The sequence below is a fragment of the Peromyscus leucopus genome, chromosome 8b, assembly GCF_004664715.2.
Source record: "Peromyscus leucopus breed LL Stock chromosome 8b, UCI_PerLeu_2.1, whole genome shotgun sequence".
Classification (NCBI taxonomy): Eukaryota; Metazoa; Chordata; class Mammalia; order Rodentia; family Cricetidae; genus Peromyscus; species Peromyscus leucopus.
In genome coordinates, this window is record NC_051086.1 from 16,731,292 (window position 1) to 16,757,035 (window position 25,744).

At 37.1% G+C, this 25,744-nt stretch overlaps 1 protein-coding gene across 3 annotated transcripts in view; it reads left to right on the top strand.

Annotated features, from left to right (window-relative positions):
• Window positions 1-25,744, top strand: part of Gabrb2 (gamma-aminobutyric acid type A receptor subunit beta2) — a 219,372-nt gene that overhangs the window by 172,439 nt on the left and 21,189 nt on the right. For 2 of the 3 annotated variants that reach the window (XM_028864279.2, XM_028864280.1), the window contains exons 7-10: window positions 7,551-7,688; window positions 9,418-9,570; window positions 13,442-13,686; window positions 18,131-18,244. In XM_028864279.2, coding sequence (XP_028720112.1) covers window positions 7,551-7,688; window positions 9,418-9,570; window positions 13,442-13,686; window positions 18,131-18,244 — 650 coding nt within the window. The remainder of the gene's footprint in view (window positions 1-7,550; window positions 7,689-9,417; window positions 9,571-13,441; window positions 13,687-18,130; window positions 18,245-25,744) is intronic. The other variant, XM_028864281.2, reaches the window with a different exon arrangement.

A 25,744-nucleotide genomic window follows, 5' to 3' on the forward strand; every position in this document is an offset into this window, starting at 1 on the left:
TTAAACAAAGAAATAGTAATAATTTGTGTGTCATAAATTGGAGGAAGGGGGAATACTTGAAAAGTTGCTGATTTGTTTGGTGTTGAATTTAGATAAAGATGTTTTCAACTAGTGTGAGGATGGAGTGTTCTTGAACTTAATGAGGCTAAACATAGAAATAAAATTGGCATGGGTACCAACTTGTGCTAGAATTTTTGGGCCCAGAACCATTTCTGCTCTCTGCAGTATTACTTATTGATAAGTTGTAGTTGGTTAAATGAAATCAGGTCCCCAGATAGTATATGATAATTATTTTCTAGTATCTCTCATGAAACAGAAAATTTTATTTTAAGTTTGGATCCAATAAAACTTTTGTTTTCAAGAGATCTTCTTCCTTATCCTGTCATGCTAGATCCAAGGCATTCCTTACCTGACTTTATGGCAGAGGAGAGAGATTTCACTCGGCAAAATCCTTTAATCCCTTGCTATATTAAGGATGATATTTGGACAAACAGCATCAACTCCCCAAGGGCTTTGATAGAATGGCAGAATCTTAGGCTTCATAACTAAATCAAGTCTGCATTTTAACAAGCTTTCTGTGGGATTTCTATACACATGAAGTTTGAAAAGCACTGTCCTATTTTTTTAAGCCAAAACTTTTCAGAATCTTCTGTATTGAGACTACAAATTCATGCATTTGGACAAACATTCTTCTCTATTACAGAAAGAATCCTGATATCTAGAACCAATCTCCCAACCTACATGTATGCCATGACCATAATAAAAGCTTCAGGCTGTATCTTGTCCATAGGCTTCCAAACTCACAGCTAATATTATTGATGGCTGAAGCTATTTTTGTTTATTATTTTTAATGGTTTTAGATCTGGACCATTGCATTAATGACTCCCCACCCCATCCAAACACAAAACAAACATCCAAGAAATGCACTATAGTTAAATTTCCATAAATTATCATAAGACTACTCTGCACCCATAAGGAGATTTTAAAAAATTACTGTTTTGTCAGGGGAAATAGATTTTAAATTTCACCATTTGAAACTTTATTTGACTGTGATAGATTTTAGAGTCTCATATTACATAAGACTTTAATTTTATGAATGGTAATCTCTCTCCCTGTCCCTGTCCCTGTCCCTGTCCTCCCTTCCTCCCTTCCTCTCTCTCTCTCTCTCTCTCTCTCTCTCTCTCTCTCTCTCTCTCTCTCTCTCTCACACACACACACACACACACACACACACACACACACACACACACACACACACACACACTTTGATGCAGGAATGAATGTTGGGCCACGACCTTACGGTAAGCTTTCCAAGAGAGCACTACACCCTCAAACCTGACCTTCTCTTGTACAATTATTTTGAACTGCTTGTGGTCTAGAAATGGCTTTATAGCAGAATACTCATGTCTAACAGTTCATCTAAAAAGCAGAGTGAAGAACGTGATAGAAAGAGTCAAAGAAATCATTCAGAGTGTATCAATAATATGTGCTGCTGAATTTAAAAAGCCACTGTTGTGTCTTAAAAATCCTCATGAATATGGCATTGATACTACACAGTCTTGTACTTTTGCATGACTTTCAGACCTGCATATATATTGGAGTCCATTCAAACTGTAGGCTTCTAATCATGGTCACTTGATGTAAACATCATAATGATGCTTGCTTTCGTGCAACCATTTCCCCATGCTACCTCCCTGAAATGTCTGTCTGCTTTGCTTCACAAAAGGCAGTTCCATCTCTTTTATTGCAAATATTTTCTCTGTCTTGGAAACTTATTTGGATTAAAATGATGTTTAATCTACTAAAGAATGTTTACTCTTAAGGATTCCTAAGTCTTCTCATGTGCTTCTCTGCAGGCTTGGTGGGAATTACTAAGAGAACCATGTATGATTTTCCTGCATTGTGTGAACTATTCCCATCAAACATTTAATGTGATGATTGCATTTGGATGGGTGTTTTTAAATAGTTATTTTTTCTAGAATAAATAGAATTAAATGGATTATGTATTTCATGGTTTCTTTTCCTTTATTGTGTCAAATGTTTTGCGACTATAACAAGTGGCCCAAATGTGCTGTTATTCTCGAATGCATCGATTATGGAACCCTTTTCTATACAAAGCTAATTATAAGAGTAATGTTTCTTAGAAAAGAAATAAAGAATTGCTAACAGTTCCTCAGAGACTCATAGTGACCACCTGAAAATGTTATGAGGGAGTTACATGCTAAATTTTTAGAAATTAAGAGATTGAATCGAAAAGCTTTCAAAGCACTATTGTATATGCCTGAAAGGCATTGAATTTGAGTTCAAATGGTTCCTATATGATTCTCTAACAAATGAACTCATATCTACTGTGAATTTCCCAGTCTTGTTGATCTATGATTTTCATGCACTGCCAATTGGTTGGAACAAGATATTACTAGTAGGTTAAAACAACTGCTAAGTGTTGATAATGATGATAGTGACAGGTAAACGCAGATAAAAACTGCAAAACATTTCCAATCTCACTGGGAAACAAATCTTGGATAAGTTATCGGAGGACCAAGCCACTTTAATATTCCACTATCAAAAATAAATTGTGGAGTCAGCAATTAGTCCTTATCAGTGTTCTCATTGGTCTCCACAGTTTAATGCCTTGGTATAGTACATATTATTTGCAAAGTAAAATTATAAAATTGAACATTGACTTAATGAATAATAATATATTTGTAGACTGACAGTAAAGAGAGGTAAAACTTTTTAAAATACCATGTCGCATAATAAAATAATGTCACACTTGTAAGGATATGTTCAGTTATTATGTATCTGTGTTTCAAAGTGTCATTCCTACTCCTTAGATCTCTGATAATACATTTACTTACTGATATTTGGAAGCAAAAAATGTTTTCAATTCATGCTTCCTGTATACTCATTTGTAAATGTACATACCTGTGATTCCTGATCAGAAGTGATGTCATGGTGTGAGTTCTTGTCACTCTTACTCTTCCAGGTGAATTGCAATTCACTTGTGCTTTATGCATTCATAGTCCATCTAAATCCAGTATGTAGGTTGTAGTTTTGATGACACAACCCAAAACAACATAATGGATCAGATTTAGGGGTTCTATGATTGAAGTATAAAAGGTAAGTTTGATTTGTGAGATATTAATGAAGCGCTTCAGTGCATGGCTACCGTCTGATGTGTTCTAAAGGAAATCTAATTATTTTGATTATGAATGTTATGAAAGTCAGGTCATACACATTTGCATATATTTTCTCCTAGTTTTTAATCACTCTGAGAGACTGCTAAGCATTTCTCTAGAGAAAATTCAGAGTTAGGAGAAAACTAGGTCTGTTTTAAGCCAATCCTACACGGTATATGGAACTGTCTTTTTAACTTCCCTGCGCTCACTCAGTGAGGGGTGATTGTTCTTTCATCTGGAGAAACACAGGGTATGTGAGAATGCATTTGATTTCCACTCGGAATATTTTAGCCTGAGCTAACCAAAATGATACGGTTTGGCTTTTGAAGACTAGCAGTAGCTAATAAATGTGTGTAATGTGCTGCATCATTGTGTTAGCAAAATCTTGGGCATCAAAGTGACCTTAAATGTTTCATTCTCAATTTCCAAGCTTTTAGGACAGTTCTACAAATGTGGTCAAATCACTAATTTTCTCATCATGTGGTCCCTTGTTCTGCTCATGAATAAAATGGAATGCAGCTAAATGCTATTCATCTTAATGATTAGTATCCAAAACTTATAAAAAATTAATAGTATCCCTCCTGTACCGTTATGAGAATTTATATGAATTATGAGAGGAGAGTCTCATTTTCTTTAATGTGGTATAGCTCCTAGAAGGTCAGTCTCAATCCAATAGCTGACCTCACATCCAGGAATATAGAGATAGCACAGTTGGAGTTGATGGGTTATCAAGTTTAAAATAAAACAAGAAAACAGAACTTTCCAGAGGTGGGGAGGGAGGAGCTTAGGGGAGTAACTGAGGTAAAAGTGATCAAAATATGTTGTGTGAAATTTGAAAAGAATTTTAAAAAATTAAACAATAAAAAATTATGTGATTCACTTGTATATTCACTTCTATAAAGTAGCTGTTATTTCTATTATTGTCCCAATTTATATAAGAGAAAATAGAGAATAAATAAAGGTAAAATCGTTTTGCAAGACAGGAGGAAATATACGATAAAGAACTTCTGGATAACCCTCAAATGTTCTTATGAAGCTTTTAAAATCCATTTTGAAAGTATTTATTTAGTACTTAGACACATATATAGTCAGGGTGTTGTGGGTGTGGGTGGGTGTCTCCATAGTATATAAATACCTGGATAAATCATTATAAATAACTGTCCACTCAAATCAACATGTGCATTAAATCATTATTGTCTTAACATAATGATTTTCCTGAGTGCCTTTTCCCTAGCCAACATCACCTAGCAAACACTGTCAAACAAGTCAATGTTGTTCTTAATAATGCTTCCACTAGGTGAACAAATCACAAGCATAGCCTATGCTAGCTTACTAAAATGCCTCCTGTTTTCTAATTCCTCAGTCTGTGGATGTGTAATATTCACAGTGGTGAATGAGAAGGCGGTCAGTACTGAGGAAGGCAGGGAGGAGGAGAGGGGGTTGGGAGGGTAGAAATGGTCTTTATATGGAAAATATTTGGGGACTCATTTCTTCTCTTTTACTTCGAAGTTCTTTACCCTTTGTGTGCATTACAAAACGGGCACTTTGCCTCTTTTTTTTTTTTTTTAACATATTGCTTGTTTTATGTTCCCTAGCAGGGTTGTATAGTGGGAGAATGCTGTCTTTGGACCAAAATGGCAACAGTTCCTTACTCAGTCACATGCCAGATAGGTGACTTAAAGCACATTATGTAATCTTTCATAGTCTCAGTTATTTTCTGCCATCAAGCTAAGATAAAAAATATTCATTCACAATATGTGCAGTCAAAACTTAAAACATTTATAAATATTCCTCCCCTATAAAATAATTGTAAATATTGATATAAGAAATTATTTTATTTTAGATTTCATAGTGAAAAAGGCCATATTTAATATATTTGTTATTTCTTAGTTGTTATCATCATCATCTTCAGATACTAGACAGGTGGTTCTCAAGGTTTTCAAGTTCCTCCCAAATATAGTTATCCAAGATGCTTATTTAACAGCAAAAGATAGTCCCTATGTCAAGCATTTTGATTATTATGCTCATGAGATGATAAACCCAGATTCATTGTTTCTGAGGCTTCGGCTCTCCGTAAAAAGATGGTGTCTAGTATCTGCTTAACAGCCCTTGACTAGATCCATAAGTGGTAATGACTATTTCCTAAACTCTTCCCATGGGAACTGATAGTGCCTTCTTGTTTTACAAATACCCCTTTTTATGACAAATCCAATTTTAGGATGCATTTCCAAGGAACTAGTTGGATTGCTTCTAGGAACTATTGCCCTTTCTCTTATTGTAAATTGTGTTATCAAAGACAGAACTATCTCATAACTGAGATATTTTTATTAAAAAAAAAAAACAAAATAAACTAGGTTGCATTTGAGATTCCAGTCTGGACCATGAAAGCCTAATATCAGGAAAAGTGCAAACTTCAAAAAATATCCTTGTCCTTTGAGAGAGAGAGCTCTTTCCTTCGGATTAGGATGAGAATTTTAATGGGGTATGGATTCTATGCTGAGAAGTTGTTTATTGTGCCATTGACTTATCACTAGAATGTACATAAAATCTTGAAATTTACTTTCAAATCAAAGTTTTATATGAAAGCAGATAATCCACCAAAAAAGATCTCTAGATTAGCTCATACTAATAAAACATAATTAAAACTCCACAATTGTGTTTCAATATAGTTTACGGTGTTTGAAAGTAAATAAACATTTTAAAAAGTTCACCAAAATCTGACACTGTGAACCCGGCCATATTAATGCTTACTACGTTCTTTTTAAAGCCTGAATTTGTGCATCGAATAGAGACGGATATGCTATTATGAATGGATGGAATTTCAGATGTCCTTAGGATTACCATCATCTGAACTGAACTGTAATCTCTGCAGAAAATGGAAAACATCCTACTGCTATCACCATTTTCCCCCTGGCATGGAGAAATAGCTCAGTGGTAAAACTTGTAGTACAAGCATGAGAATGCCAGTTCAAATCTCAGCACTCCTGTGGAACTGAGAAATCTGACACAGGAGAATCCCCAGATGCTCGTGAGACAGCTGGTCTGGCAATGCAGGAGCAAAACAAGAGAAGCTGTCTCAGACAAGGTGGAAGGCAAGGGCCAATATGAGAGTTTGTCCTCTGACCTTCACATGTGCACAGAGAATGCCTTAAATGACAGCTTTTTACTTTGTTTACTTTGGATGTTTAGAGATTTAACTCCTTTGTCATCAGGAAAGAGAAGTGGGTTATTGATCATGATCTATGTGCAGCTAAGTGTTTAAAGACTGGTCTTCTGGTTATCCATACCACATTATTTAATAACAAGTCAAAAGCAAGGAACCTCTAGAGTCTCTAATTTATTTTGCTACTTTTGCAATTAGGGGACCAGTTCCCAGACTTGTAACATTCATCTATCCAGATAAAAAATATTTTTAAAGACAGAATATGACATCATATGTAAAGATATGATGCATGCTTTTGCTTGAGGGATATATTTGGGGCCACATTAGCTGAATCTATTAATTATTAATGTGCATTGGGTTCTGTTGCATGTATCTCTGAAAATATGGTTTATAGTCTAATACATGCTATTCCCTGCACTCATGGTTTCTGTGCTCAAATGTTAAGATTCAGGGATTGAAAGTATCATAATTATACAGAATCTTTTCACCTGAGAATATCCAATGATGAGCATCATATGGGTCCCACAAATTATTGTTAAATGAATGGTAGAACACTTCCTGAATGTAGTATGCTTTTCAATGGGCACTATACATTCAGATCTCTAGAAATTATTAGAACAAGTAGCATTTTGAAGGTTCAAAACCTTCAATGAGGAAAAAAGAGATGTTTCGGAGATGTAGTACACGGATATTGAAAACCCAATTATTCATTTCTTCATGATGACTTCTTTTCTTACATGAAACCAAATATGTTACAATTCAAATATTCTATATTAGAGGGGGATAGTTTGATGGCATTCATCACTACACTAACCACTTGAATACTTTATTTTTCTTCTTTTATCATCTCTTACGCATGATCTAGGATCATGTGATAATGTGATCATGTTTCATAGACAGGGGAAGACTCACAACCAGATAGATCTACATCTGAACCCCATGTGTACCACTTTCTACGTCTAAAAGGAAGATGCTGTTCCTTTCCCTCAGCCTTTGACACCTTGTATGTGTGAGTCTAATGATACCTCCCTTATGACAAGGTTGTATGAGGTTGAAATGGCTCAGTAGACTTGAAAAATGCTTAGATTGCTAGTTCACACATCAAGCTACCACTGTAGGTTGTGATACATGCAGAGAGCAGCTGCTACATAAAGTTCTTTCTATGAGTTTGTTTCTGTTTGTGAACTCATGTGTGTTTCCTCTTACAGATGGATACACAACTGACGACATTGAGTTTTACTGGCGTGGCGATGATAACGCAGTCACAGGGGTGACGAAGATTGAGCTTCCTCAGTTCTCCATCGTAGATTATAAACTTATCACCAAGAAGGTGGTTTTCTCCACAGGTTTGTAGTAGAGGGGAGGGCTTCTGCAAAAGAAACTTCAGCACATTTTTTCAGGATTCCTTTTCTTGAGGATGTTTCCTAAGAACCAACAATATAGAAGCCATGCTACAACTCCTGTTTCCCAGGAGGCCCCATTGCACCTTTCAGAAACACAGGTATTTTTCCAGAATGCAATCTCCAGCGAAGCCAAGCCCTTCTCTTCACTTCTCATTCACCAGAGACGAGATGGAGTATAGAGAGAGGGAGGAAGGAAGAGCTGGGACAGACTTAGGTGTATTTTTTTTAATCACTTTTTTTTTCAATCATTATGGTTTGCTGAGGACAGCTCATTCAGCATCGAGGACAGTTCATTTGGCATCTAGCACTGTAGCATGGCATCCTTTACGATCAGTAGCCTAGAAGGCCACATTTCCCTTAGAGCTTGGGATTTTCATTAGCTCCCCCTTCTCTTTAGGCTAAGGCCTCCCAAATGTTGAGATGACATGGGCCCTTTTATCCCTTTATCTCATACATCTGTGATGTTGTGGGTAGCCATACGAGCTCATCTACAAAGGACACAGGAAGGCACGCATTTGCTAGAAACTACTTTAGTGGAAGTAATAGGCTCGCTAGAATATTCCTCTTGGTGTTTTTCTTGTTGGAATGAATCCAACAGGAGCATAAGTAACAAGCTCTATCACTGCAGATTTGGAGAATTGACTTTCTGCGAAGGATCCAGAAACTTGTCGAGCTGTAAACCACTTCCAGCAAAGGCTGTTGTGACTTAGTGAAAATGCAAAGTTGTCTCTAGCTTAAGAGGGTGGAAAAAAAAAAAAAAAAAACAGTCCAGAAGCTTCCCATAAGTCCGAGCGGTTTCTAAAAATCTATAACTGGGTGGGAAAGTCTTCCTTGTCTCTCCTGCTGCCTTTTACAATTTGAACCTTTTACACTCCACGACTGGACACTCCTATATGTATTCTCTGTAATGTTAACTCCCCACAGCTCCACAATCAAAGGACTCGGGTTTAGGAAACTTGTTTTGTTTGCTCTTTGGGGTGGGTGTGTTTTGTTGGATGGGTTTTTTTGGTAGCCTCATACATAGTGAGAGCTATGTCCTTAGGATGACATTGAATTCCTTATATCACATGAATCTTATTTAAAACTTGTAATTCTCGAGTGATTTCTTTGCTCTCAATCAGTGATTCTCCACCTTCCTAATGCTGAGACCTTTTAATACAGTTCCTCATATAGTGACCCCCAACCATCACATTATATTTGTGAAAACCCACGCAGACACCTGGGTGCTGATCACAGACTGAAGATACATCCTATGGTTTCTGAAGGTGATTTTTACTTCCATTAGAGCCTACAGCCTTATTCTTATAATTAAAAAAAAAAATTACAGGGTAAATGTAGGAAGAAAGAGTTGAAAGAGGGAACAGGGTGACTGTTCCAAATTGCATTGTCCTCACAGTTTCAGAGAATGAATGTCTTTGGTGTAATATATGAGGGTGAGCAGGAAGAACAAGGATTATTTAGTTGCTGGTAAGAACAGGATGTATTCCACACTTGAGTCCTACGTCTCATTAAAACACCTGGGCTCTCAGACTAGATTTACAGGAAAAAATGCTCCTCACCAGTAGCTAAAATTAAATTTAGGGAAGAAGTAGAAACTTTTTATAGGCCTTTAATGGCAAATACCCTATAAATATTGATTGATAATGATGATGTTCTCAAATTGTCTTTCTAGGTTCTTATCCGAGATTGTCCCTCAGCTTTAAGCTGAAGAGAAACATTGGCTACTTCATTTTGCAGACATACATGCCATCCATTCTGATCACCATCCTCTCGTGGGTCTCCTTCTGGATTAACTATGATGCTTCTGCTGCACGAGTTGCATTAGGTAGGCCATTTGCAAATTGTGGAGTCCTCTCTTTCCTCCACTCCCTTTCTCTCTCCCCCCTCTCTCCCTCTCTCTCCATCTTCCTCTCTTCTTCTCCTCCTCTTTCTCTTCGTGCTCCTTTCCTTTCGCATGCGTGCACGTGTGTGTGTGTGTGTGTGTGTGTGTGTGTGTGTGTGTGTGTGTGTGTGTGTGTGTGTGTGTGTGTAAGCACATGAACTTTCGCAGAATTTTGTGGTATATGGTAAGACTGGACATTTCCCATTACAAGAGTTCAGCCGTGAGACTTTGATGATCATCTGATTCAGCGTTAAATCAATTAAACACAAATTAAAGTTCTTACATGTCAAAATTAGTTAATGGTAGAGCAGTTAGTAATGAAATTGGTTTCATCAGTTTGATAGTCTTATCAAAACATATTTCATGTAATAATGCTTGCATAATTGCTCAATTTGTCTCCATGCTCCTTTACCTGTGAAATGTTTCCTTTAATCCCACACCCCAGCATGGAGATGTGCTATATAACAAGTGTATAAGCAACATTTTTCCTAGGGTTTATTCCTGCTTCAAGGCAGCATGTAGAAGGCAGGAGACAAAAGAGTCAAAATGCTGGGACATCCTTTGTAGTATTGTTCACCATATGCCTGACTGTGTTTTTCTCTCCTAACACCAGATGTGAATAAATTACATTTCATAAACATTTTTATGAGATTCAAGTAAAGTAAACTGAATGACCTTTTGCACAGATTTTTACTATTTACATTTTCTGACTATTCCCTTTAAAATAAGGGATTGTTTGACTTCATCATAAGATCCTGATTCAGTCATTACACTCACAGGAAAACCATTCATTTTGCATTGACAAAACATTTGCTTAGCGTCTATCATGTGCTGACATAATGAGGTACTGAAGATGCACTTCTCCTTTTGTGAAAGTTAGTATCTTAGCAGTAAAAGATAGAGAAGAGTCCTAACAGCAAGGAGATAGAAGCAGCCTCAGTGACTACTAACAAAAGAATGGATAATGAAAGTGTCATCCATATACACAAGGGAACTTTATTCAACTGTAAAAACCAAAATTACAAAATCTGAGGAAAAGTAGATTCATCTGGAAATTATACTAAGTGATATTCTCACAAAGGAAAATGTCACATCTTTTAATCATATGGAAACACTAACTTTTGATGTTTATATGTATAAGTATGTGCATGAGTGTGAATGAAACTGGAAACAAAGTAATGAGGGGAGAGGAGAAAAAAAGGTGTTGAGGGAAGGGAAGAGCATAACAGTACAGAGAAAACAGAAAGTTGGGTACTAGAGTGAAAGGTAAAAGTGGAACAGAGAGCTGGAGTAGAAGATGGACAATGTAGAATAAAAATAATGTTTGAAGCTGGGCAGTGGTGGCACACGGCTTTAATCCCAGCACTCAGGAGGCAGAGGCAGGTGGATCTTTGTGAGTTCGAGGCCAGCCTGGTCTAGAGAGCAAGATCCAGGAAAGGCACAAAGCTACACAGAGAAACCCTGTCTCAAAAATCCAAAAAAATAAAATAAAATAATGTTTGAACATGTCACAATGAAATCTAAAATTTTGCATGATGATTTTTAAAAAAGTAGAAAACTAGAAACTGAAAAGCCACAAAACGTAACAGTGGTGAGTCTTTGTAGCTATGCCTGGAGTGTTACCATGATCAGGGCTGACCTCACCCAGAAGTTGTTACAGGAGAAAAGACTTCAAGAAAATAAAAGATGCAGAAAAGCATTTGAGTGGTGACAGTCCAAGCCTCTGACAAAAGCTCAGGGCTTGGAACAAACTGGGAATGTGAGTGGAAACATGCAGAAGATAGTATGAAGAGAAGTCATAAGAAAAGATAGTAGGAGGTGGGAGATGAGGGGGTCGTGAAGGGATTCAGAGGTGTGGTTGAAGGCTTTGCTGTTATTCAATGTGGAATAGACAATGAATATGTAAGTGCCAGGATATACTTTCAGTTTTATGGGGATAGTGTTGAATGCTGTTAGGTTAGACTGAGGTAGATCAAGGGTGAAGGTGGGAGAGAGGAGCAGTGACCTCCAGGAATAAATTCTCTGTCATATGTGTTCTTAGAATGACATAAATACCTATATAAACTAACCATAAATACAATTCTATTTAGTGGTTTTGTGATTATCTCCCATAATCATTGAAAGATCTACTGGAGAAAGGTTTGTATGTAGTCACATTTCTGTGCTGTTTTATGCAAAGATTAGTGTACATAAAATGCTAATAAAGAAATGGAAACAATATACCCTGTTTTCATAAAGTAAATTTCTAGTATCTATTGTACAAATAAATAACTTATTGGTGCTTTAAAAGAAATGCTTAAATTATTTTCATATTTGAATCATTTATTGTTAGGTACACAACTATTTTCAAGAGACATTCAGATTAATGTTAAAGTCAGCAATGTAAATGTAGTAAGTGTATAATATAGTATAATGCGAAGTAGAAATGTCAAGGAGTAAAATAAAATTGAAAGTATTTCAAAATGACTAAAGAACATCTTATCTAAAGTAAAACCAGCATCCAGACTTATGTTCATGTAGCTACTCATTAGGTTCTACTGAAAACAAAATAAAAATCATTAAGGAGACAGAATTAAATGAGAAAACTTCACCAGAGAAGTCTTTGGAAAATGACATTAAAGTTTTGAGGCATGATTAGGGGTGGCTTGGAAGGCGAAGGTTCGTGACATCTAAGTTCGGATGGTGGCAGCGCCTTCCCACCTGGGTGACCATGGCCTCTGTCGGCCTGTGCTTTGTCTGTTTTCTCAGCACTATTTTGCCACAAAGCTGAACTGTAATGTATGGAGGACTCTGAATCCCAGTGACTTTACTTTCCTGTGGCAGCTCTGAGACTAACTGCTCTCCACTATTAGAGACACCTGCTGACTGGACACGAGATTATAACCTGACCCAGAGTGACAGTTCCAATAAGGACTCCTATAGCTTCTGTGTCTCATATCTGTGTGTTCTATGTTCAGCTGTCCAACTCAAAAACATGAGTACTCTGGTCCCTGTTTCTTTAACCCTCTGCTTCCAGCTTCCAAATGTTCACACCCATTTGTGTATCATCTATATAATGTATTCATAGATCTCAGAACTATTCCTGCCATTTTAATTTCATGTTTCCATTATTTATATGGATTATCAGGGGAACCATTTAACTGGTATTCTTTGTTCCTGTTTTATACTGTGTTCCTCCATTCTCCACATTGTTACCAGAGCAGTTTTCCTAAATTCAATGTGTTCCTATATACGCTTGCCTGTCTGCATCTGGCCAGCATTTGGTATTCTCTTTCATTTGACCTCCATTCTTCTTTAATATATCTATGAAAATCTTGAAATCTTGTTAAAGAGCTGTGAACTCTCTTGAATGAAGTTTTCCCACCCATGATGCCCTGGAGCCCGCTGTAACCTTTAATCTCCAGTCTCCGGTTGCCTGGGAAACACCCACTCATTCGGCAGGAAGCACCCCACAAATCCACAGTGTTGCTCCTGACACAGCAGGAATCGGAACTAGCGTCTTCTCTATGCTAATTTCCCCCAAACATACATGTCTATCATAATATTTAATTTGTATTTCCAATCCCCTACTTCATAAATAACTACAAATAGAAAAATACAAGTTAAAGGAAATTTCCCATAACAATTCATGTTCACTGTAAGTTAACTTATGCATATTTCCAGGGATGGTATATGATAGGCTGGTATATGATAAACTTCCATCAAATACATCAGTATATATAAATAAATAATACTAGCTTTTCCAGCTTTTATGAGAACAGTAGGGAACAGGAATGTTATGACTCTAATTTTTCCTTTCTTTTCTTTTCTTTAGGAATCACAACTGTCCTAACAATGACCACAATTAACACCCACCTCAGGGAGACCCTCCCTAAAATCCCCTATGTAAAAGCCATTGACATGTACCTGATGGGGTGCTTTGTCTTCGTCTTCATGGCTCTTCTGGAATATGCTTTGGTCAACTACATCTTCTTTGGGAGAGGACCCCAGCGCCAAAAGAAAGCAGCCGAGAAAGCTGCTAATGCCAACAATGAGAAGATGCGCCTGGATGTCAACAAGGTACATTTACAGGGAAAGTGTTCTCCTTGCTTACTCTCATAGGGTGATGCTATAGAGCTCTATGGACTTCTTAACACATAGAGAAACATGGCCTGGAGAAGGGAATGGTAATATCTTCCCAAAATTACATAGATAATAACTGAGAGGCAAAATTGACTCCCTAAATGTATCACCCAATGTTTGAATGGCCTTTCTGTTAGCAGTAGAGATGTTCAAACTTAAATACCTGATAACCATACAAGCTGTTTCTCCATATATGAGAATCATATTTTATAATTAATTTACATTTCTCTAAATTTAGTTACTTCATTTAAATTTATTTAAAAAGAAAAATTCATTTCGTCTTACTCAATAGCACTTGCTAGTACATGACCTTAAATATAAAATAAAACTGCATTATTAAGCTATTGCTTATATTAAATGAAGGCTCTGGACCTAAGATCCACATTCTCTTTGATTTAAAATAGAAATAAACAACTTTAGAAGCATGTTAATTACCTACCAACAACAACTTGAGATGTTTTTCCCCTCCAAGTAATGAAAATGATAGGAAGAAGTAGGGAAAAGAGGAGTAATTTTCTCAAGTGACACGGATTACTTAATGCCTTGCCTGTGTACCACTTACCCCGGAGCACTTCCCTGCATGAGGTGCCCCCATCTTCATTAAATCAAGTGGGATCACAGACTTCCTACACAAGTTTACACACTGTCTCTTCTTCAGAGTTTCATCTCAGTGGAATGTCCAGAAAAGAGTTTTTGAAAGACTGAATCCTGGATTTCTCCTAAGCCTGGGCATCATACATTTCAAAGGATCACTGGGTTATTCTAGTTTGCAGCCCAGTTTAGGAATCCTCACTTCAGGACTTTAGTGCCAGACTCAGTGGAGTTGGGTTCTCTGGTTCAAATGTAACTTCCCCCGGCTTGCTATTGTAAAGCTTTCTGCCCTAAAAAGAATAATTATGAACCCATTTCTTCATTTTCCATGTTTGAACTTTTTGAGATAAATAAAATCATATTTTTATTTAACATCTGCCCAAGTGTTTATGAAATAGTCTATAATACAGGACCCATTAAATAGTTCATACTGATATCATGGGGGAGGGGGAAGAAGAATGTGCTTAAACCATCTGTAATTATTAGCAATAACAATAGTTAACTAGGTCACTGGCATCTTAATGTCTTCACCTTCAGTTTAATTCCAAGGATAGAACACAAGTGAGCTCCATCATTGGAATTAACTTGTGGCCAACTCCGTGGAAGCTCCTGAGTCATGATCCCAATTTAACCATAGGTCTGATATTTGTTTGTAGACTATTTTTAAAATAAAGACTCTTCTTTCTCAGATTATGATTTCTATAATGATAGATTTTATATGCAATCTCTGAAAGCCAATAAGCAGGAAGTCTAGGAACTGTCAATGTATTGTCAGTGCTCAGGTATTCCATAGCTGGAATCTTTAGGCTGGTAGACAGCAAACAGCCAGCCTATTGGTATGGCTTTCTCAGTTTAACAAATGAGAATACAGATAAATCCCTTTCATGATTTACTAGATATTGTATCCTAAGTAAAAAAAAAAGCAGAAAGAATAATAAATAAAATTGTCTCCTAGGACTAAGGTTTAAAACGAGTTTAAATGATTGCCTAATGCAAGACTGGCTTAATAAGATAACATCTAATCCCATTTCACCTTCATCTACCTGATCTTTTCATACTAATTTGCATTTAAATGATAAATTTAAGATTGAAGCAGTGGAGATTTCAAATAAATGGAACCTGAAGGAGCCTTACAGAGTTTTAAATTCAATTGTTTCCAGATGGAAGCAGAGAAAAACTCATGGGATAGGTACTTTTTGATGATGAAAAGTCCCTCCTTCTGTCTGAAGGTGGGCACAGTACAGACCACAAGTAGCAAAATAGAGAACACAGAAGGATGCCAAGGCAGCTCCTAGTACAGTGGTTCTCAAAACAGGATAGTTCGTCCCTCAGAGAAGTTTTGACAATGTCTAGAGACGTGTGTGTTGTGTTGTGTGTGTGTGTGTGTGTGTGTGTGTGTGTGTGTGTGTGTGTGTGTGTGTGTAGCTGGAAGGTGGCTGTTGCTACTGGTATTCCATGTGTGGCAGCCAAGGATGTCAGTAAACATTCCATAGTACCCAAAATAGCTTCCCATGCTGAAGAATCTTCTGGCCCAAAGCACCCAAACTTCCTACTTCAGACCTGAGAAACAGTGCCCTTTCCCCTCACCCAAATAATATATTTGAGTTGGTTTCATTAGTCTTTGACCACATGGTTTGACCATTTTATTTGATCACAACCCCAGTAAAGATATCCAGCACAATAATTCCACATCAAATTTTCAATCAATCTGGTTTAATATTTGGCCATTTGTGACAATAGAAAGAGTCAACATGTCTGGCCTTCAATTCCTTATCTGTAAAGTAGGGTCAATTCTTTTGTCATAATATTATTATGAAGAGATTATTTGAAGATTCTTATGAGAATGTGAAAAGTGGGTAAGAGAGTCCTCATTACCTAGTAGCCATTCATTAAGTAGTATGTATCAATAAAAATGATATTTTAACCACTACTGCTTTTATATTAAATAGACGATCTACATTCTGATTGGTATTGATTTCTTTGGTTTTACATGGTCCAGCATCCCCAAAGTAGAGTACTACCTAAAAAGGAGTGTATGTGTGTCAGAAATTACTATTACAGCAAGGGGATCCCCTTTTCAATAGTTGTTAGCTATAAAATTTACAGCAAACTTACTGTGTCAAATTCTGTCAGACATTTCATAGGGCAACACATCATTTTGATTAGATTAAGACAAAAAGATGCCCATGTAGCATTTCAGATACTGACTTTCTTTTCAACCCAGCATGAAAGGTCAGAGGAGATCCATATTGAGTTCTGATTATGCAATCTTTCTTTTGTGTCAGTATCATGCATAATGCCACTATTTCTTATCAGAAATGTCCCTTCTTTTCAAGCATAATTCTAAGGTTATTTTCCCCCAAGATTGGACATATAATCAGCTAAGTATTGTTATCTCCTGTCGCAAAGAAAAGAATCAGCTGCTAGGAGAGGGATTAGGTTTTTTGGTTTTTTTTTTTTTTTTTTTTCTTTTCTTTTCCTGTTTTGATGGCTTCCTAGAGATGGAAGGACTGTGTGTGTTCAGCTGTGGTGATTTTAAACTGCACAGTCCCAAGGTCAGGGTGGGATGAGATGGGGAATGTCAAAAAGAGAACGATGTGCTTGCTTCTGTACTTTCCTTTCTTCTCTTTATTAGTAGCTGTTATTTTTTTGAAAATATTTTTCAGCTTTTGAAGCACTTCCCATCCTGTCACTTAAGTAACTCGGAAACCAAAGCTAATAAGGAAAACATGCAATAGCCAGAATTGTGTAGGAAAGTTTACCAGACCCTAGTACCTGCTCTGGGTCTCCCCAACCATAATTAGTGTGCATTCCATGGTACTGAGAAAAACAAAGGGAAATTACAACTCTCATTTCATATTAGTCCATCTGTGCCATCAGCTTACTTGACCTAAACCCCAGCATCCTGCACATGAAAATCCATAACTCAGCATCTCTTTTACCTCTACTTATGGAACAATCTAAATTGTAAAACATTAAGAATTTTAAATCAACTTCAAACCAACATAAGACCTACTGATGTTTTCCCTAATTGTCCTCTGCAGTAATTCAACACATATAATACTTTCCCCAAAAAATAATGAGAAAAATATGCAAAATCTATCTTGATGTAAGCAAAGCCTATCTGTTGTTTTTGCAGGTGTGTGTGTGTGTGTGTGTGTGTGTGTGTGGTGTGTGTGTGTGTGTGCGCGCGCGCGCACCAGCGTTATTTCCTGATAGAATTTGCTTTAGGTTGATTTGCTCTAATGGCTAAAGTTTTCAACTGCACCCCACCCGTTGCCACAACACATACCTTTCCTTGCTGTAAGCTTTATGTGGTCTCGTGAGTTCTTTTTCTGCAAGTTGCTAAGTATTTGCATAGTTGAGAATCTAGTTATTCTTGCTTTTTCAGCCTTAGTTACTGCACACTTGAAATCGCTCCAATGTGCTTTTTGTATTGTTAAACCTACAGCCACCAGTTTTCTAAATAAAACTCTTCCAAAAAGAATTCCTACTTGAGGTTTCTTAGTCTACATTAGGGTGTTGTGACTCTCTATTGTCCTTATGACTTTGCTGAGGCCTTCATAATGCAAAGCCACTAAGACCTTTTCAGTGTATTCCTACTACTTAGAATGAACTCTGAAAATTCTTTTTGAAAACCAGCTAATCAGCATTCTCCCATTCTCCATTAGTATTGGTCTTTTCCCTTTATGCTTCCTGAAGACCAATAGCATTTATATATATCAAGCTCACCTTAATTACTGGTGCCATCAGTCAACTTAATTAGCACATTCTCTACTTTGTCTTCCAGATCTTTTATAAAGATATTAAACAAAATGGGACCCAGTATCGATCCTTGTGGGACCCTACTGGAAACCTCTCCCCAACTAGACGGACTACCAATTACGATTTCTCTCTGTATACGGTTAGATAGCCAGTTTTTAATCCATTTATTTCTATTTCTGTTTGGGAAAAATTTGTTTAGCTGTTCCCTTTAAAATAATTTTGGCATCTTTGAAGATAATCTATAAGCATGTGTCCACAGATTTGAGTCTAACAGAAGTATCCTTTGAAGACCTACTTGAGTCTTCAATATAATACAGCTGTGTGGACAACAACCTTAAGAAATTATTGCAATGCTAGAGAACAAAGCAAGTAGATTGTATTTGGACAAGCCTATTGTTTATATGGAGAGACTGCAGTATCATGATATAGCTTGGCTTTCCTTGGTTTTGGTGTTGAGTGTTTTGAACAGTTGAGTGAGTATTCTGTAGTTTGGAATATTGGAATTCAGAACCTTTATGTTCTACCCTAGATTATTTATTTGTGACTAAGATTGCTATGTTTGCATCAAGTCCTTGCTTTATTGTTATTTATTTTATCAATAAGCATTGTTTTGGCAGGACTGGCTCTGTTATCATGAGAGATAAAGACAGTAATTGAAAGTATTCTGTGATTAATCAAGTCTCAGTTTATTTTTACTAATACTTAGAGTTGGGGTTCTGAATCCCCATGTGTCTGTGACTTTAATTGACAAACTGTCCATCATATTACCTTTGGAGTAAGAGGAAGAGAATGAACACAATAATCTCAGCCTTCCACCACTAGCCCTTTGGGACATTTTGGTTTTGAGTTTTAATGTCCATTTCCTGATGGAGATGAAGTGATACTGAGTGCTTTTCAACCCTTCCTGTGAGGACTTGATGCCTAAGGAATTCCCTATTGTGTCTCTGAACTATCTCACTTTTCTTTAATTTTGATACTTGGACTTCAAGAGCATTGACACTTCATTCTTTGGTGTTGGTGCAGAGACACAGATGTGAGTGCTATATCAGATGACTTCTTTGTTTTGGTTCTTCATTGCTTTTATAATTTTTATTGCTTGTTAGGAATTTACCCAAAAAATGGCCATAGGTTCTGGGATCAGAGACATTTGAGAGTTTGTTAATCATGGTTTTCGTCTTACTCTCTTCAAAAATTCTGGAAGCTAAGGTGTCTGTGCTTTCAGGCTATCATGACTATGCTGTTTCTGCTCTGATTTTTAAACTTCAAATACTCTTGTTGAAATGAAGGTAGAAAGTAGACTGGTTTGATCCAGCACCACTCTGGGAAGAATGATAATCATTTTGAATGCAATCCTGTGGAAGCTGGTTTTAGACTATTATTGAAGAATGTTGCATTTAAAAATAAAAAATCAAATGATTATGATTGGTCTGATGATTGGATAAAACACCAAGAAAATTCAGAACATCCTCTCACCATGAGAATATTTTGAAGAAATGCTGCTTCTTATATGTCAAGTTGTTTTTAAGTGATAGTTCAAAGAGTTAATACTGTATGGCCCAAAGATCAAGACCCTTGTTTTTCAAGATCTTGTTTCATATAACTGGTTAAAAAGAATGTTCAACAATATACAATGAAGTATGAAATTTAATGTTTTCTGATTTTGTGCTTTTTTCCAGATATGTCTTTGTTCTCTCCTTTGAGTCTTTAAGTTTGTGTTCAGAATTTGAAATATAAATTAACACCGAGGATTTTAAATAATGTTTTTTTTAATTAGAGCTGTAATATGCTAAATAATCAAGATGTTCCTGGCAATCATGAGATGCAAGAAGGCGGCTGTATTTTAGAGTCAGACTGAAAAGGGTCCACATTGTGTTATTGTTTTTATGAGCTGTGCAACATTGGATATTTTAATGTTTTAAGTCCTTTGGCTGAAAACTGGAGTCACTAATTTCTGCCTTATGGAGCTGCTAAGATGATTGGGATAATTATGCTAAAAACATATACAGTACCAGCTAAGAACACTTGGTTAAAATTGGCTAGAAATATTGGGGTGGTGACAGAGTTTTAAACAAGGGAAAACACCTGTATCCCTACACATAGGTATAACCATCATTAATACTGCCTTTGGTTCAAGCTTAGGAATACTCTTTTATATAGATAATCATGTTCTGCCATTGGATATATTGCTAGTTTTCTCATTTCCAAGTATAAATCAAATTAATGGTGGCGATATTTTACTGAGTGCCAAATCATCAGGGATGTCTACTACAAACAACTATAAAATGAGCCTCATTTTGCTGACATACTTTGTGTGCTGTTAACTCCTGTTATAGAAAATGGAATACTTTTGGTTCCATAATGAAATGATACCTATTTACTTATCACTCCCTATGTTGTTCTGTATGTAGTTTGCTCAGATATTGGCACCATAGAGGAGTGTGCCATATGTACATTTTGCCTCTAAAATGAGAGGGGAAAAAAAGAAACAACAGAAAGCACATATTTTACTCTGCCCAATTAAGTATTAGAGAGATGGGAGGATAAAATAAGTCTAGGTCTGTTTTTCTGTCTAAAAAGTTATAAAGTAAAACCAAAAATTGAAAAGTAAAACAAATCAAAGCAACACTCCCTCCAACTGAAGCACTGCCCAGCAAAATACAAGTAAATGAAGCCAGGGCTAATGCAAGCAAAGTTCAGACAAATCTACCCAAACTGTAGATAAGGAAAGAGGAAAACCTAACAGCAAAGTTTGAGTCAAGATGAAGGATGCAAACCAAAGAAGAACATAGAAACCCTGGAAGAGGTCAATGAAGTCAGGAGCAGAAGGGGCCAATAAGCAACAGACAAAAATGGGGGGTGGGGAGAATCAATGGAGAAAAGTTACATCTCAAGATCCATTTTATGATAAAGTTTTCTATGAAGACTAAAATGGAGAAGAAACAAATTATTAGAAATGGGAATGAGAGGGGATTAAAAGGTGGAACTAGGCAGATCGAGTCACTGTAGCCAAGGCTCATGACCTGGGTTTAGTTCCAAGACCCACATGGCATAACAAGAGAAATGATTTCTACAAGTTGTCTTCTAGTCACCTCTCACAAGCATGCACCCATACATATGCACATATACAAATACAGAGAGAGAGAGGGGCGGGGGAGAGAGGCATAGATCCAAAGGCAAAGTTGTCTTTCTAGAGGCTAGAAAATGTGTGTGGAAAGAATGTTACATTTGCATCAACTAAAACTAATAGGATCACTATAGAAAGGTAGCTCCTATCTTCGAAAAGAATGTCTAGTTCAGATAGTTTCCACAATAAATTCTTTCAAATATTAAAATGTAGTCACCTTCAGCAGTACTAAAGTTCTTGTAGGACATAGCCGGAAGGAAAACTTACAACTGATCTAGAAGTTCACCACAGTTAAATGATGCCAAACCCCTATCAAACCTCTATAAAGTAAACTATAGGTCTATAGATCTATAGGTTTACTTCAATAATGATTATCAACGGGAGGAAAAAATCATTAGATAGATATATCCAGAGAAGACCTGGGCTAACTTTAAGATGTGTGTTATCTTGAAGTACAAGGATAATAAGCATAAAAGTTGAAAGAGTGAAAATTTTCTCCCCCTGTAGACACCATTAAGACTGTTCATAAAACTTCAGCATCTCCTCTTGGCTATAAATGAAAAATAACTTGATAAACTGGACAGTCAAATCTCCAAAAAAAAAGTAGACTAACATTGTCCAATAGTGTTCAATTTTAAAACAAATGATCCACCTCTTAAAGCTCCTGAACTTAGGGTGGGGCACACATAATATGGATATTCATCTTCTCATTCTGTCTTATGCCTGCATTTATCCATGCCTGAATTATCTTACAGTATTTATTTTACACTGACAGAGTCTCAGATTCTAGAAAATGAGGTAAAGTTTCTATTATCAGGAAACACATTTTTCCTGAGAAAACTCTGTAAGGCTTATGAAATGTTTATTAAAGAAAGAAGAGAAAGTGTGTGTTCCATGAGCAGTTCTGGGAACCAAGAGCTGGCATCAAATTTTTATTAACCACCTTCCTATTAATATTGAATTATTTCACAACAAGAAAAAATATAATACCTCCGGCAAGTTCCTTTTTGTGTTACTAAGGAAATTCAGGATTGTTATGGCCTCTGCTGTGATGAGCTTTGCAAGATAGCTTGGTGCTTATTTAATTTTGGCAAAGGGTACGTAGGGAGACATAACAAAAATGGACCCTGACATGACTTTTGAAATCCCCCTCTACAGTTTCCTCACTTCTATCAGCTCTGACTACAGATTTCTGGAAGCTGGAGGAGCTGTATCAGGACACCTGTGGTGCTTCCTTAAAGAGGACTAGGGGCTGAACATCTGAGTCAGGAGAGGGAAAGGCAGCCAGTCTCAGCAGCTGCCTTGAGAGCATACTGTAATATCAAGTACCCACATATGAATACTGCTTCATGGAGCATTTCACATTTCTGCAGGCTGGGAACAAGGACTATTATTGTTATTGGACACATTCATGAAGTACACTATGATAACCCAATACATGTATCCAGTATGCTCTATTTAAATTGGGATAATTAATGTTTTAATACTTTTTTCATTATTTAATTCTAGGAACATTCTGGTTCTTCTCTTCTAGTTCTTCCTATGATATGCAAGGTGACCATGAACTGTCACATCCCTGTGGTGTAGGATATTAGATCCTCCTCCTTCTGTCTATGTTTGTTACCTATTATCTAACTTCCATCTATAGCCCCCTATACCTCACATCTTCATAATCTCTAGTTGTCACAGTTCACATTCAGATGGACTATTTTAAGGCCCAGGAATTATTTGAGAATGCTGGCCTTCTGAAACCAAACACACGAGTTTTGTCCCTGTAACAGTCTCCCAGCTACACTCTGTTCTGCTTCTAATTGCCTTTGGCAGGGTAGCATGGAACTTCTCACAAGAGTACAGATTTGGAGAGAACATCATGAATGTGATGATAGTTCACTAAATATTTACCAAAGGATTACTCCTAGAGAACAGCAATCTCTATATTGATGGTTTAAGGGAACAGAGAGTTCTAGCTTGAAGAATCCAGCTTCACCTTGGATTGGAGACAGCCTGTAACTTAAGCCCCAAGACTCAGTTTTTAGCAGTGTCTGCTTGGGATGGAAGGTTGGTGATTCACAAAATCTCCTTTTGCACAGCAGAACCTTCAGCTCTGCCCTGAAATGGTGGTCTTAAGAACTATCCCAAAAGGCAGGCAGAAAGTTCTTGAAAGAGCAGCTGGCAGTTGCAAATGGTAACTCTGACTTTGAACAGTTAGAATGGGAGGACAGAGTTGAGAGTACTTTCTGGGTTTTAAAATGCACTTCTAAATTTGGTGCTCTAATTTCACTGGGTCTGCTGAGCCTTGCCATGACCTCTGTAAGATGATTCTAACAGTATTAGTACTCAGAATGAACTGGACACTAGTTTATTCAGTACACAGATAATATGTGCTACTCAATTTCACAGGAGGGAGATGTTGCATTCAGATGTATGCTCAGTAAAAAAATCACAGAGTAAAATGTTAATTTTAATTCTAAAATGAAAATTTTAAATGGAAAAATGTCACTCTTTCATCTACTTTGTTGAATGTACAAAGAATGTAAGAACAACATTTCACTCTAAGGGGACATTTGAAGGATCTTCCCATTATGAACAAAGAGACTAATCCATAAACAGAAGAAATGACTAGTCCAAGGTCACACAACAATTAGATAACAAAGGCTAGTGCTCTGATACACCATGCCCCATTACAGCACTGTCATCTATCCCAAGAGTTAAAAGTTTATAATAATTTGATCTGCAGGTCACCTCAATCTCTTTATTCAAACAAAAAATGTCTCTGAGAGATGTGAATATACAGGATAGCACTTTGGTAGAATGAAAACCATTTTATCCCCAGCTTGGACAACTCTGTAGCAATGAGCAAATTATTCAAGTCTCAAATATTGATATCTCTCAAAAGCTAATACTTTCTAATGCTATGTAAAGTCAGAAGTCAATGAAGTCATCTGCTTGAAATATCTCCTATTATCCACTACCCCAAAACACAATTACATAGAGGGTCATCTTTAGGCCAAAACATTTGAATCACCGATATTCTAAATAACCCTTAGCTCTATTTCTGGCTTACTAGTAGGTCAGAATTTCTGATTGCTCAAGAAGATAAAATATAACAAAGCATCCAATGAATGCACATGACCACATTTTTTTTCCTTTATAAAGTACCAGGGCAGCAGGACAGGGGTGGTGCATGCCCTAATCCCAGCACTTGGGAGGCAGAGCCAGGTGGATCACTGTGAATTTGAGGCCAGTCTAGTTTACAGAGTGAGATCCAGGACAGGCACCAAAGCTACACAGAGAAACTGTGTCTTGGAAAAACCAAAAATATATGTACATAACGTAACAGGGCATCAATTGAACACAGTGTGCTGCCACATCTTCTAAATTTGTAATTTTTTTTTTCATTTCTTTGCTTAAAGTGTAGCCTCTGAGTTCCAGAGTTTAGAAACATGTGCTGTCTGCCATCATCTTCCAACTTCCTAGCTAGGGGAAATTGGCTGTTAGAATAGGGTACAGGGATGTTGGACAAGACTGTGTCAGATTAACAGCAGTTCTCCTAAGGAGAGAGTTGAGGAGGCAGAGTACTGGGTGCATTTGACAAGGGCTCACTAGGGTAATTCACCGTGTAATTGGCCAAATGCATAGAAGCCATCAGACCACAGCTGAGTAAGAAATCCTTGGCTACTGTGGAGTTTATAGCTCCCTTGGCAGCCCCAGCTCTCTCCTGGAGGGTTTATATGTCGCCTTGCTTGTGATTAATCCAGATGCTTGAGTGAGGAACATCATATGTATGCACATTTCCAAAGCCTCATTTTTTTCTTTTAAATCAGATATCATTGACTTTTAGAATGTCAAGTGGCATGGTAGGGCTGGATGATTTATCACAGTTCCTCTCAGTCTTCACTATGCGTACAGGTAACCTAAGACCCTGGTAGGGCACAAACTCTGAGTCTGGATTGTATAGGTCAAGGCTTCAGATTCTATCATCTCCACACACTTTCCAGTGATGCCACAGCAACTGATCTATAGTTCATAGGAAATAGCAAAGATCCAGCTGAGGGAATGCAAATCAGACTCCTTGAGTACCAACTCTGGATGACTCATGGCTTCTGCCTTCAGATCTACATTGAGGATGCTACAATTGAGTCCAGGCCCAGCTGGTCCATTAGCATTGCCTATCGTGAACTCAAGAATAGGTATCACCTCCAAAAATCCTCTCATGTAACATACAGAAGCCGAAACCCAGAGATTTCGGTAATATATTGAGGATCCCATGCAAGCCAGTAAGTTACTGGGCTGGGCTATATAAAGCTAGAATGCATGCCTAGATCTTTTTTTCACTCTCTCAGAGTTGCACATTTTAATCACAGATTGCATGTGAAGCTATTTTAAAATAACTTTCCTCTCGCTTCTATAATTGTCAGAACCAGTCACAGAATCTAATTTGGATTCATAAAGCCAGGGTACTCAACGAAGCTGAGTCTCTGGAAAAACTTGGTGACTTTCACTAAAGAATGTCCC